We start from the raw sequence: 15542 nt of genomic DNA on the forward strand, positions 1-15542 counted from the left end.
TGACTTTCCAACAAAAAATTCTTTATCACACTATGTATGTCCTTTACTTTTAAGAATACTTTAAATTGGATCTCTTGTAATTTTTGTAATCTTGGCTTGTTCCTGTTTGTTTTAGAATTTAACTCTTAACTCTTAATACATTTTTAAAAATTTTTAAGTTTCATTGGTAGATATGTTTATATATATGGTGTGTGTGTGTTTTTCTGGGAATCAAACCTAGGGCCTCCCATGTACAAAGCAAGTATTCTACCACTGAACTGTATCACCTGCCCAATGTAGTATCTGTAATAGTACATTTTCATAGGATCATTTGGCCTGTGTTTTTCATTATTTTAATAGCTTGTTTCATATATTTCTGGCAGTTATTAAAACTGCTTTTCCCATCTGGAGTTAGAAAATGTGATCGATGACAGTATTTAGTTGTGCATAGTTCAAGCATGTCCTTGTTACATCAAAGTTTGAATATCTGTGAGATTGTACTAAGAGTTCCAATTGATGAAAGATCAGAAAAGTCTCTTCATGGCTAGTGGTCTTGGATGCTTAATGTCATACCTTTTTTTTTTTCTGAAGTAGTGGGTTTGGTGCTATCTTTTTTATGGAAACTCACCTTTGAATAAATGTTTATTGAAACTGAGGAGTCAGCAAAGTTTGCTGATATTTATTTCATTTACTTCTTCCCAGCCAGTCAGAAGTCCAGAGAGAAGAGATAGAAAAGCATCAGCTAATGCTCGGAAGAGGAAACATTCACCTTCACCTCCCCCTCCTACACCTACAGAATCGCGGAAGAAAAGTGGGAAGAAAGGGTAAGAATAAGAACTACAGCTTAATTCAGAAGGCATTTAAACAAACTCCAAGGACTTTTCAGATTTTTACATTTACATCGGAAGGTTTGCTGAAAATAAGTCATACTTTGACTTATTTGGAAACCTTTTGCTTTAATATTTTGTCTTATTATGAAATGTTATTTTACAGGCATCTTGTGTTTATGCAGAGGCACCCTGAATATAGTGGTTTTTTTTGTATGTATGTATTGAGAAATGTGGTTGGAAAGGTGTTTAAGAAATCATATTTACCATAGTCAATATTTTTTTCTCTGATTTTACCACCTCTCACATTAGTGATCAGATTGAGTCAGAAAGATGAGTGTGTGACTGTTCTACAGAGTGCCTTGTTTGTACTCAGTGAAGCTTGCTTCAGTTAGGACTATGATTTTTACTAAATTCACTGTTGCAGGAGTTAGATGAGACTTTAAAGCCCTTGCACAATGCCTATTCTGAACTGTATCCTCAATAAATGATAGATAATACCTAATAGCTTTTATTAGGTATTAGATATTTGATAATTGTAGGTTTGCCAATCTTTGGGGAGGTAGTTTGGGGGTTTGAACCCAGGGGCACTCTACCACTGAGCCATGCCCCCAGCCCTTTTTATTTTTAAATTTTGAGACAGTCTCATTAAATTACTGAAGCTGACCTTGAATTTGCAGTTTTCCTGTTTTAGCTTCATGAGTCACCCAGGTTACAAGTGTGCCCCACCATATCAGAAGCATTTTTTTTTTTTTTTCATTTTTATTGTAAACAAATGGAATAATCAGAAGCATTCTTAATCATGCACAGAAACTTTTAGGGAAGTTTAAAAATCTCTTATTTCATACATTAATGAGCCAGTCACAATCTTAAAATTTATGATTTTGTAAAGACCACATATCTTTAGGCACAAAAATTAAAACTGTAAAAATATGTTTTCTTAAAGGCGTTTTTTTGGGGTAAACATTTTAGATTTCTAATCTGACTCTTACTGTGAATGTTCAGATAGCAGAGCTAGCTGAGTTTTTTTGCAGGGGCAGGGGTACTGAGAATTGAACACTGGGATGCTTTACCACTGAGCTACATCCCTTTTCTTGAGATAGAGTCTCAGTAAGTTGCTGCAGCTGACTTCAAACTTGTATTCATCCTGCCTCAGTCTTCTGTGTTTCTGGGATTATAGATGTGCACCATTGTGCCGTTTATTTGAGAGCTTTGTAAGGAAAGCTTTATCAAGTTTTTTAGTGATCCAGAACTGAAGTCAGATATACTACTGTTCCTGCTTATGAACTAAAATGGGATGCCAGCACACTAGAAGTTGTTGAAACAAAATGTGATATCAAGAAGGCTCACAGTTGGGACTGGGGTTGTAGCTCAGTGGTAGAGCACTTGCCTAGCATGTGTGAGGCATTGGGTCTGATTCTCAGCACCACATATAAACAAAGTAAAGGTCCATTGGCAATTCAAAAAATATTAAAAAAAAAAAAAAGAAGGCTCACAGTGGTAGCATTTACCCTTTACCCTGAGTATAAAGCCATACCAGATTGAGTCCTGTTTATGTATGTATTTTAATTGCATGTGTTTACCTTCTAATGGCCAGACTTTTTCATACTTTAAGTTTTCCATGAGGAGACTAGGGTTGTAACTCAGTGCTAGAACATGGGTTTAGCATGCACGAGGCTCTGGGTTCAGTCCCCAAAACAGGGAAAAAAATTTTTTTTTCTCTGAAATCCTGTATTTAACCAGAACATTTTGAAATCTATTTTCCTAACCTTTTTTTTTCTCATCTGTCTTGCATCTTTTCTTCCTTTTAAAAGCATTTTATCTCCTGGACACCTTTAGGTTTGTAGGCTTTTAAAATCATCAGGTAATTTTTAATTTGAAAAAAAAATTTTGTCTTACATGCTTTATTCTAACCTATACCAATATACTATCGCTCAAAGAATTTTGAGCATTCTCTCTTCAGTATGGGACTTAGGCTAGTTCGTCACGCTGTCTTAGCTAGCTATCACTCCATTCACTTTCATTGGCAGGATACTGTAGATTACTCTCCATTGCATCCCAAAACAAATTATCTTGTTTTTATGTTTTTGCTTTTGCCTTTAACTTTTACTCTTACCCTGAAACATTGCCTTATCCTTAGTAAATTATTACACATTCTCAAAGTTCAGCTTACTTAACACTTTTGATTTTTACTCACCTTTACTCTGGGCTGTATTTTCTTCATACTTTTATTCATTTCTCTGTATTTCCCTGTCCAGAAGTATAGTACTGTTACTGTATTTCTAATGACTTTTTCCCTGTATTCATTGTAATTCATCAAGATAAGGAAGTCATTCCTATTTTTATTTTTATTTGTTTTAAAAATAAACGATGATTTGAATTATCAGGAAAAGAGCAAAGGCAATTTTTACAAAAAAGAATGAGCACCATACTAAGTGATTCTACTTGGTAGTTTCTGATATTTGAATGAGATAAGAGCCAGGAAAATAAATATAGCTGTTTATATCTTTGAGAAATTTCTTACGTGATTTGTTTATAGTCTATGAGAGAATATGCCATATTTCCTTAGCAGGAATTCTTTTGTTATAACAATTGAAGGTTTCTTCAGGATAATGCCTGCAATTTAAAATGGAAGAATTTCCGTGCCCATTTTTTACATCCATAACTTTTAATTTTTAATTTCTTTTTTGACTGGTTAAATGTAACTTGAGTAATGTGTCTATAATTTGTTTGATTACTACACGTCTCAAAGTGACTCATAAATACAAATTTTAACAATAACAAAGATAGGACCTCAGAAATGATTTGATAAAATTAGCTATAATTTATCTTTTGTTTATATTTTATATACCTGTATGTTTTAGCCAAGCTAATCTTTATGGGAAGCGCAGAAGTCAGAAAGAGGAAGATGAGCAAGAAGATCTTACCAAGGACATGGAAGACCCAACACCTGTACCCAATATAGAGGAGGTGGTACTCCCCAAAAATGGTTTGTATTCTTCTGATAGACCTAATTTCATCATGGGATATTTCATTTTTCACTCTGGGTCCATAATTCTCAACTTTCATGAATTAATTCCTATTTTCAGTGTTAACTTTTTTCAAATTCCCTTTTTCCCAGTCATTTATTATACCTTTCCTATTTGTTTTGTGATCCAAGATTTACCTAAATTTAGAAATATTTTAAACTTTTTAAAATCACAGCAGAATTAATATTCACATTAAAAGCTGGAAAACATTTTTGTACAGTTAAACCTACTTAATCTCTAGGCATTGCTTTATATGACTATGAAATTAAAAACTTTATTGAATTTTGTAAGTTCAGTATTGTGAACCTAAGTTATTAGTGATGTAAGTTCTACTCTAACTTTTAAATTCAATGTAATGAAGCTTAAAATATGCTATAAATATTCCTAAATTTTTTTCAAATTGACCTATCACATTTGTGTCCTCCCTGAACCTATGATTAAATTTGTAAAAATAAGGTTCAGCACATTCCAAGGGGAAAAGATATGAATGGCATTTTATTTATTTATTTGTACATCATCATTAGTCACCTTTATGGTGGAGGAAGCTCATAAATTGGAAACCACATATATGAAATGATGAATTTTATAACTCTCATATTACCCATCCAGCTTTACAATGTAAAATTTCATTAGGGACTACAAACAAGGTTTGAAATCTTTGCAAGAAACTAGATAATTAAAATTGCTAATAGTTTTTGGTTCTATTTTTTAACTACCTCGATATGAACTTCTAGGAGAAATTAAAATTTCATCAGGTTATAATTATTTTTTTCAAATGTAGTATAAGATTAAAGGTGGAAGTCCCATTAAATTATGTAAGCTATCTTTTAATGCTTTCTATTTCATTCTATGTGCAATAAAAATAATGAAAAAAGAAAAAGTATAGTCTAGCATTTAGATTGAGAGAGAGATAAGTATTTCTCCTACTCCAAAGGACAGAAAATTGCCTTCTTTAAAACCTAGGAAAACAAAACACCATTAAACATCTAGAGATTTTAAGAAATTTCTAAATTTTAGGAATGTGTTTGGATCTGTTTAATACAAAAGTGGCATAAGTTGCAAATCCACAGGAAACCTGAAGTCCAACATAATAGGGGAAGAGGTAAATTTAGAAGGCTTTGAACAAAGAGCAATCGATAAATGAATCAAGATGGGGCTCATATATCTCAGGTATCATATTTCATTTGTAGACATTTGTGTCTCTTGGGCTGGGGGTGTAGCTCAGTGATTGAGTGCTTACTCAGCATTGGGGAGGTCCTTGAATTCAATACTTGGTACATAAAAAAGTATCCCAGAAAAACAAAAGAAAACTAAATGAGCTAGGAGAACCTAGGCTCCTCAGCTTTTGTGTACTAGGCTCGCTGTGGGTTCTGAGCATATGCAAAGGCGATAGAAAAAGCAATTCTTGTACCTCAAAATGGAGGACAGGGATAGAAAAACAATAAACTAGGAAAAATGAGTACTGGAGGGCAAAAATGTAAAATGAGGAAATCTAGATATGGAAGATAGATCTAAAATTTGTAAATCTAGTAGAAGTTTTAGAAATATAGAACAAAGAATATAGGAGCAAATAATTTTTAAAATATCTTTTAGTTGTATACGGACACCATACCTTTACTTTGTTTTTATGTGGTGCTGAACATGCGAGGCAAGCACTCCACCACTGAGCTATAGCCTCAACCCTCAAATAATTTTTTAATAAAAGAAGAAACTTTATTAGAATTGAAGTAGAACCTGCATGTTGAGTTTGAAAGGACCCCATCAGCATAATTGAGGAAAAGACTTGCGTTTAGTTTCTTTGAGGTCCAGTTTTATGACTTTGGAGGCATATGAAGCTCAGAATTCTTTCTGAAACAAAAATAAAAACTACCCTCAAATCATAGAGGAATCTTTATTGTAAAAGATCTGGATTTGTTTTATTGAATATTATATATCTTAAGAACAACATCATGTAAGTTCCTTAGGGGAGGAAAATTTAAACCTGGAATTTACTATTTTAATCAAAAATACCATCTAAAGATGGAGGCAGAAAAAAAAGATATTGTATGTGTGAAATCATGTTAAGGTTTAGCCCATCCATGGTCCCTAATTTGAAAGGATTACACTAAAATGCAAAGTGAAAATTCAGTTCAAGAAAGAAGATATGTGATACCAAAAAGAGCAATGAGAGAAAAATGCAAATTATGACTTCAATTTTTAAAACTTAATATATACAACCTTCATCTCAACATCAATAGTGGTAGCCTGGAAGAAATTGCAAGAATGGTACCCAACCCACCTTTAAAATGTTGACTAACTTTTGCCAGTTTGATGTTGTAATCCTTAAGTAGGAAAATATTTTTAAATTCATTAACTTTCTAGTATAATATCTAAACAAATAAAATGTACAACTTTCAGATCCCAAGTTGAGGGAAAAAAAGAAATTTTAGTGTAGTTAATGAAAAGGCAATCATACAGGGGAAAAGAGGAAATACAGACAAGATGAACAAAATAAAAATTTTGTTGTTTACTATAGTGGTGAATATTTATTTACAGTTCTCTAGTAATAATAGATTTTGAAATATGCTTTTTTGGAGGGGAGTTATTTTGTGACATTATGTAGTATATCCCTAACGTTCCTTCCGAAATACTTTATTGAATAATGCCATATATCTCCTCTCAGGCCAATGCAAAAATTTCTGTGTACTTTATACGTAATCATGAGATTACTGGGCATAATGAATGTATTTATATAAATGAATTTACCACATTTGTTAGATAAATATGGAAATATTCACACAAAAATTTCCATGAGTATAATAAAATAACTAGAATTTCTGCATCTGTTTACGTTTCCTGTTTTGTATTTCTACACATCTTCATTCACACTTGGTTAAAAAAAAAAAATCTGACATTTCAAATCTCGCTGATTTCTAACAAATCGGACATTGAAAACATTTTCAAGAATGAAAAATAGGGCTGGGGATATAGCTCAGTTGGTAGAGTGCTTGCCTCGCAAGCACAAGGCCCTGGGTTCAATCCCCAGCACCACAAAAAAAAAAAAAAAAAAAAAAAAAAAGAATGAAAAATAATGCCAGGGACCTGGGATTGTAGCTCAGTGGTAGAGTCCTTACCTTGCGCATGTGAAGCACCAGGTTCTATCCTCAGCCCCACATAAAAATTAAACAAATAAAAATAAAGTTACTGTGTCCCAACTACAACTAAAGTGTTAAAAAAGAAAAATAATGCCAGGCTTTCCCCTTGTTTTGCTGTTATTTTCTGCATATATAGTTACTTTTCATACAAGTATTATTTATGTTAACGTGTTGAGTTGTTTTAATGAAATAATGTATAAAATTTCTTTTTTAAAGTTTGACTTTGGAATTCTTGTCATGAATGTTTATTAATATATTTTTAAAAGTATTAATATATTTTTAAAAGTTGTACTATTTTATTATGAGTATAGTTGAGTATGTCTACATTACTTACCATTTTCCCCTTTCTGTGAATTGCTTGTTTTTATTTATGCCTTGTTGATCCATGATTTTTTGCATTTTCTGCCTTATTTTCAAGTCTCATTAAATTTAGAATTTATAGCTTTATATTTGCTATCCATCTTTTGTCTTTTGGAAAGAAATTTTTAACTTTGATACAATGTAATGGATGATACAATGTAATGCATTAGTTTTCCTCCCTAATTTGTGCTCCTTGCATCTCTTGTAATATCCAAAAGATATTTTCACCTTTTTCCTAGTTACTTCCATTTATCCTTTCAGCCCTGGATCTTAACTCTATTTGGCTTTTATTTCTGTAGATGTGTGGTTTTTTGTTTTTGTTGTTTGTTACTGGGAATTGAACCTAAGGACAGTTTATTATTGAGACACATACCAGGTCCTTTTTATTTTTTGAGATAGGGTTTTATGAAATTGTTAGGGCCTTGTTACATTGCTGAGACTGACTTTGAACTTGGAATCCTCCTGCCTCAGTCTCATGGAACCACTGAGATTATAGGTGTGTGCCACCGTGCCCAACTTCTTTATGTTTTTGGTTGAATAATTTCTCACATATTTGAGCACTTTGTCAGATGCATGTAGTATGTATCTTCTTGCAGTTTACATCTTTATCTTTTTTGGTATGTATTTGTAATGTGTTTTAAAATCTACTTCTCAACATTCAGGCATTTGATCTTTCTACGTCCATTTATAAACTGTTCAAGCCCCCACTCAGTGGCTTGCCTTTTCATTTCCTAACACTTTCTCTATAAGGCATCTTAATTTTGTTGAAGTGGAATCATTAACACTTCCTGTGTTCTAAGATATTTTTACCTAGAGTTGAAAATACATTTTCCTGTGTTTTCTTGTAGGTTTATACTTGTTTTAAACTTTCAGTATTTTTTGATATAGAGGTCAAAGTTTGTTACTTTCCTACATGGGTGTTTATTCTTTGCACACCATTTGCTGTGAAGATTCTCCTTTGTTAGTTGAATAATCTTTATGTTTTTTTTTTTTTTTAATCTTTGAGTGGATCTATTTTTAGATTCTGTGTTAATCAGATTTCTGTGGATGTGACAAAATACCCAAGAAAGACCACTTAAAGGAGGAAAGATTTTTTGGCTTATGGTTTCAGTCCACAGTTCTTTGAAACTATTGCTCTAGGCTTTTGTTGAGGCAGAACATTGTGGTAGGGAGTTAATGTTGGAACAGAGATGCTCATCTCTTGGTGCCAAGCAAGGAGAGAGAGAGAGAGGAATCAGAGGTGGTGGGTGTTAAGTTATACCTCTTTAAGGTCATGTTCCTGTTCCTTCCTCTAAGTAGATTTTCTTTAATTCCTAATGGAGCTAATAGCTAGGGACCACTCCTTCAACACGTGAAACTTTGGGGAACATTTCAGATCCACACTGTGACATTTGTATTCTGCCAGTCTATTTTTACTTGACCCAGTACTGCAGTGCTTTATTGCTGTAGCTCTTCACACAAGTGTTGAAATTGGGTAATCCTCCAGTTTTGTGAATCTTATTCTTCAGGATTGTTTTTTCTATTTTTATATTCTTGGCTGATCCACATAAACTTTAGAACCAGCCTTTCAGTTCTATAAAGCCTACTGGGGTTTTGATTCAAATGATACTCGTTTAAAAATGGGGATTTCAGGGAGAATTGACTTAACATTGAATATGGTACCTCATGAGCATGTCATATGTTTACCTTTACATAATTTACATAATAAGTTTCTCTTCAATATTTTATTTATTTCATTTTAGATATCTTTCATATCTTTTGTAGAACTTACAAACTCACTATTGATGCTGAAATATTTATATATAATATATATTTGTGTGTACGTGTACATTACTAAGAATTGAACCCAGACCCTCACACATGGTAGGCAAGCTACTCTACCACAGAATTTCATCCCCAACCCATCACTATATTTTTTAATATAATTGTTTATGGGAGTTTTAAATTTTATTTTTCACTTTTTTTTTGCAAGTATGTAGAAATAGAACTAAAATTAAATTTTCCCCTAATATTAACCATTATTTACCTCGTATTCTGTGATTTAGGTGAAATATTCTTTTTGTAGATTGCTTGGATTTTTTTTACATGTGTAGTTATGTGGATAAAGATGATTTAACTACTACTTTTCATTTAATCTGCCTTCTATTTCTTTTCTTTTTGTTTTTCCTCTATTACACCAACCTGCAGTTACAGTATAACACTTCCAGTGCATTTTTAAGTAATGGTGATAAAAGCATTTTTGCTTTTACCTGTTTTGGGGAAAATACCTTGCATTTTTTACCATGAAGGATGATGTTACCCGTTGATACCAAATCCAGAAAGTTCCTTTTATTCCTGGATTACTTTAAGATTTTTATTATGAATGGTTGTTGGATTTTTACAAATTTTTTTTATATTTTCAAGGGTTATATCAGTTTCTGTTTATGGAGGACTTTGGTCTTTAACTTTTCTTGTAATATCCTCATCAAGTTTTGCCATCAGGATTGTGTAAACTTATAAGTTTGGAATTGTTTCTTGGTTTTGTTTTCTGAAAAACCTCTTACAAGATTGGGAACATATCTTTCTTAAATAATGTAATTTATTAGTGTAGCTACCTCATCTTGAAGGTTTCTTTGGTTTTAGTTACAGATTCAGTTATTCATTCATTCATTCATTTGTGATTTAAAAAATAGCATTTTATTTAAAGACCAAAAGGCTCATCCTATATCTGAGAGACTTTGAATGATATTGGACTGGGGAGTGCTATGGAAATATTCACTTGGGAGCTGAAGTGTAACTAGCTTCCAAAGCCAGGAGTGTGTGCCTGGGGAGCAAGTCTCAGGCTGTTGGTTGCAGAAAGCATACAGAATGGGAGTCTCCTTTGACCCTGACCTCTTGCAGTTCTGTGGTGTTCTTTTCACTGTAGTCCTAGCCACCTTTATGCCAACACATTACCCTCATTGAGAAGCAGTATTCTCCAGCTGCTTTAACTACAAGCCATGGAACAACGGGAAATGCAGGCTTCCTCTTACCCACTGTTAAAAATCCTCAAGATTAAATTTTTAAAACAGATACAGGAATCCTCCCATTTTATATTCCTTGTTATATAGTGTTTGTTGAGTATCTCTTCCCTTTTGTAAACTGGGCTTTGAATGTTTTTAATGATCTTGTGTGTTTTGTAACATCCCTTATAATGTTTTAGTGTTTATTCCCTTTTGTTCCTTCTTGTATTCCTCATAGTTGTGATTGTTTTCTCTGTTTTTTAGTTCTTGATCAGTTTTGCTTAGGAGGTTACCTAGTTTATTAACTTCTCTCGATTCTTTTTCCTGGTATTGTCTATACTTTTTGCTCTTATTTTTATTTCATTTCTACCCATAACTTTATTATGTACTTCATTTTAGTAACAGTTTAATTCACTTAATTTATTAAAGTCTAAGACCTAGAATATTGATTTTAAGTCTTTTCTGTATAATAGAATATAATGGTGCACACTTCTGTGTTTACACTTTAAAGCATTTCATGAATTTTTTTATGTACGCATATTTGTTTGATATTTTTTCACTTGTGATTTCTTCTGTGAGGCATGACTTATTTTGAAATTCCAAAATTTGTGGAAATTTCTAGATATTTTATTACCTTTTTGTTTAAAATTTGTTGTGAATAGGTAAGATATTCATTATGACTTGTCTTAAAAATTTATTCATACTTGCTTTATTAACTAATATGTGGTTATCTTGATGAACCTTTTAATTTTGTTGAAAATAACATGTATTCTTGTTGGGTACTGTGGTGCTCACCTGTAATCCCAGCTATTCAGGAGGCTGAGGTAGGAGGATCACAAGTTTGAGGACAGCCTGGGCAACTTAGCATGATCCTGTCCCAAAATAAAAAGGGCTGAGGCTGTAGCTCATTGGTACAGTGCCCCTGAGTTCAATCCCCAATAGAAAAAATCCAAGCAATTTAAAGAAATATATTTTAGCTACATCAGAGAATACAAGGTAAATAATGGTTAATACTATTGGGGGGAAAGGAAAGGAAGGAGGGGATATGTTTTGTTGAACATAACAGTTTATGAATATTATGTGAAATTGGTTGATAGTATCGTTAAATCTTCTACATTTCTTATCTTTTTGGGGGGAGAACTTTAGACCCTCTTAAACATGATTGTGAATTTGTCTTTTTTCTTTTTACTTCTATTTTTTTCTGTGTATATTTTGAAGTTTTGCTAACGTAAGGGTATATAACATTTAGAATTATCTTGATAATTGACTTTGGTGTCTTTCTCTCTATGCTTTAATACTGCTTGTCCTGAGGACTTTTTTTTGGTAACACTACAGCCCATCTAAGCGCATTTTTTTCCCCTCATGCTTCATGTTTTAATATTATGTCTTTTCTATTCTTTCTCTTTCAATATCATGTTTTAAAATATTACTTTTAAACAGTATGTTTTGGCTAATTCAGACATTTTCTCTTTTTAAAGACTATGCAGTCTGCTTCATTAAATGTAACATAATTATTAATATAATTTAGTTTAAGGCTCCCATCTTATTTTTTGGTACCTTTTATTTTTTTTTCTTCTTTTAATTCACATCCCCAGTTCTTTTTATTTTACATTTAATTTAACATTCTGTTTCAGTTCCTCTGATTTTTTCTTTGAAAATTTTATTATAGAGTTTCTTCTTCATTTGATTCAATATTGTTTTAATTGAGATAATTCATGGAATAAAAAAGTTAATAATCTTAAAATGTATAAACTGCAGTGGCATTTAGTATAGTCACTGTGTTCTATAACTATTACCATGCTGTCTTGATTCTACTACTTTTTCATTCCCTCAAACCAACCCCATACCTATTATCAGTATAATTCATCCAAATTATCCCCTCCCCTTAACTGCCAACTAGGATTCTACTTTTTTAGCTCTAAATTTTTAAAATTTTCTTTTGCTATTTTTTTCTTAGTGGTCGATCTAGGGATTATAATATGTATCTGTTTTGGCCATTTTGGACCCCTTACAATAAAGTGTCTTAAACTGTGTGGTTTATAAACAATAAATATTTAATAGTACTGAAGACTGGAAGCCTGGCATCAAGTGCCATAATGGTGGGGTTCTGGTGAGGGACTTTTAGGCCCATTATATCCTCACATTGCTCTCTGGTCTGCTCAGCACTAATTGCATTCATAAAGGCTGTACATCATGACCTAATTATCTTTCAAAGGCCCCATTTCCAAATATCATTAGATTAGGATTTGGGGTTTCAACAAATTATTTTTTGGGGGGCACAAATATTTCAGTCCATTGCTATATCTTTAGCATATCAAATATATTTAAAATCACTATTATTTAGTTGATGTAAAAATATAAGAAATTTTTCACAATGTAATTACTTTCTTGCCCTCCCCTGTCCTTTTTTTTTTTTTTTAATGATGTTTGATTCATTCTGTTATTTTTTTCCTTCCTCCCCACCCCTCCCACCTCTCTTTTTCCTCTACACAGTCCCTCCTTCCTCCATTCTTGGCCCCCTCCCACCCCCCATTACGTGTCATCATCCGCTTATCAGTGAGATCATTCGTCTTGGATTTTTGAGATTGGCTTATCTCATTTAACATGATATTCTCCAATTTCATCCATTTGCCTGCAAATGCCATATTTTATTATTCTTTATAGCTGAGTAATATTCCATTGTATATGTGTGTATATATATATCACAGTTTCTTTATCCATTCATCAATTGAAGGGCATCTAGGTTGGTTCCACAGTCTGGCTATTGTGAATTGAACAGCTATGAACATTGATGTGGCTTATCTCTGTAGTATGCTGATTTTAAGTCCTTTGGGTATAGGCCGAGGAGTGGGATAGCTGGGTCAAATGGTGGTTCCATTCCAAGTTTTCTAAGGAATCTCCACACTGTTTTCCAGAGTGACTGCACTAATTTGCAACCCCACCAGCTATGTATGAGTGTACCTTTTTCCCCACATCCTCTCCAGCACCTATTGTTGCTTGTATTCTTGATAATCGCCATTCTAATTGGGGTGAGATGGAATCTTCGTGTAGTTTTGATTTGCATTTCTCTTATTACTAAAGATGGTGAACATTTTTTCATATGTTTGTTGATTGCTTGTAGATCTTCTTCTGTAAAGTGTCTGTTCATATCCTTAGCCCATTTGTTGATTGGGTTATTTGTATTCTTGGTGTAGAGTTTTTTGAGTTCTTTATATATTCTGGAAATCAGTGCTCTATCTGAAGTATGAGTGGCAAAGATATTCTTCCACTCTGTAGGCTCTCTCTTCGCATTGCTGATAGTTTCCTTTGCTGAGAGAAAGCTATTTAGTTTGAATCTATCCCAGTTGTTGATTCTTGCTTTTATTTCTTGTGCTATGGGAGTCCTGTTAGGAAGTCTGATCCTAAGCCAACAAGTTGAAGATTTGGACCTACTTTTTCTTCTATAAGATGCAGGGTCTCTGATCTGATTTCAAGGTCCTTGATCCATTGTGAGTTGATTTTTGTGCAGGGTGAGAGATAGGGGTTTAGTTTCATTCTGTTGCATATGGATTTCCAGTTTTCCCAGCACCATTTGTTGAAGAGGCTATCTTTTCTCCATTGCATATTTTTGGCCCCTTTGTCTAGTATGAGAAAATTGTATTTATTTGGGTTTGTGTCCGTGTCCTCTATTCTGTACCATTGATCTACCTGTCTATTTTGGTGCCAGTACCATGTTGTTTTTGTTACTATTGCTTTGTAGTATAGTTGAAGTTCTTTGTATTGCAATAGCCCGTTTCATTCTTCCTGCTGAGGATTGCTTTAGCTATTCTGGGTTTCTCATTCTTCCAGATGAATTTCATGATTGCTTGCTCTATTTCTGTAAGGTACGTCATTGGGATTTTAATTGGAATTGCGTTGAATCTGTACAGCGCTTTTGGTAGTATGGCCGTTTTGACAATATTAATTCTGCCTATCCAAGAACATGGGAGATCTTTCCATCTTCTAAGGTCTTCCTCAATTTCTTTCTTCAGTGTTTTGTAGTTTTCATTGTAGAGATCTTTTACCTCTTTGGTTAGATCGATTCCCAAGTATTTTTTTTTTTTTTTTTTTTTGAGGCTATTGCAAATGGAGTTGTTTTCCTCATTTCCCTTTTAGCTGTTTCATCGCTTGAGTATAAAAATGCTTCAAATTTATGCGTGTTAATTTTATAGCCTGCTATTTTGCTGAATTCATTGATGAGGTCTAGGAGTTTTCTGGAGGAGGTTTTTGGATCCTCTAAATATAGAATCATGTCATCCGCAAATAGTGACAACTTAAGTTCCTCTTTTCCTATTTGTATCCCTTTAATTTCTTTGGTCTGTCTAATTGCTCTGGCTGGAGTTTCGAGGACAATTTTGAATAGAAGTGGTGAAAGAGGACATCCCTGTCTTGTTCTCGTTTTTAAAGGGAATGGTTTCAGTTTTTCTCCATTAAGAATGATGTTGGCCATGGGCTTAGCATAAATAGCCTTTACAATGTTCAGGTATGTTCCTACTATCCCTGTTTTTTTCTAGTGTTTTGAGCATGAAGGGGTGTTGTATTTTGTCGAACGCTTTTTCTGCATCAATTGAAATAACCATATGATTCTTATCCTTAAGTCTATTGACATGATGGATTACGTTTATTGATTTACGAATGTTGAACCATCCTTGCATTCCAGGGATGTACCCCACTTGATCGTGGTACACAATTTTCTTAATATGTTTTTGGATACGGTTTGCCAATATTTTGTTAAGGATCTTTGCATCTGTATTCATCAAGGATATTGGTCTAAAATTTTCTTTCCTTGATGTGTCTTTTCCTGGTTTGAGTATGAGGGTGATATTAGCTTCATAGAATGAATTCGGTAGGGTACCCTCCTTTTCTATTTCCTGGAATACTTTGAGAAGTATTGGAATGAGTTCCTCTTTGAAGGTCTTGTAGAACTCAGCTGAGAATTGGTCTGGTCCTGGGCTTTTCTTGGATGGTAGATTTTTAATGGCTTCTTCTATTTCATTGCTTGATATTGATCTGTTTAAATTGTGTATGTCCTCTTGGTTCAGTTTGGGAGGCGCATATGTCTCTAGAAATTTGTCAATGTCTTCGGTAGTTTCTATTTTGTTGGAATACAGATTTTCAAAGTAGCTTCTCATTATGTTCTGTATCTCAGGGGTGTCTGTCATGATATTTCCTTTTGCATCATGTATTTTAGTAATTTGAGTCTTCCCTCTCCTT

The 15542-nt window shown here is 33.3% G+C and overlaps 1 protein-coding gene across 2 annotated transcripts in view; it reads left to right on the forward strand.

Moving 5' to 3' along the window:
• The window catches only part of Smarcc1 (SWI/SNF related, matrix associated, actin dependent regulator of chromatin subfamily c member 1), a 164623-nt gene that overhangs the window by 60020 nt on the left and 89061 nt on the right, over positions 1 to 15542 (forward strand). For both annotated transcript variants that reach the window (XM_047532340.1, XM_047532341.1), the window contains exons 10-11: positions 682 to 803; positions 3671 to 3795. In XM_047532340.1, coding sequence (XP_047388296.1) covers positions 682 to 803; positions 3671 to 3795 — 247 coding nt within the window. The remainder of the gene's footprint in view (positions 1 to 681; positions 804 to 3670; positions 3796 to 15542) is intronic.

Source organism: Sciurus carolinensis, chromosome 17, assembly GCF_902686445.1.
Source record: "Sciurus carolinensis chromosome 17, mSciCar1.2, whole genome shotgun sequence".
In the NCBI taxonomy this organism is placed as follows: Eukaryota; Metazoa; Chordata; class Mammalia; order Rodentia; family Sciuridae; genus Sciurus; species Sciurus carolinensis.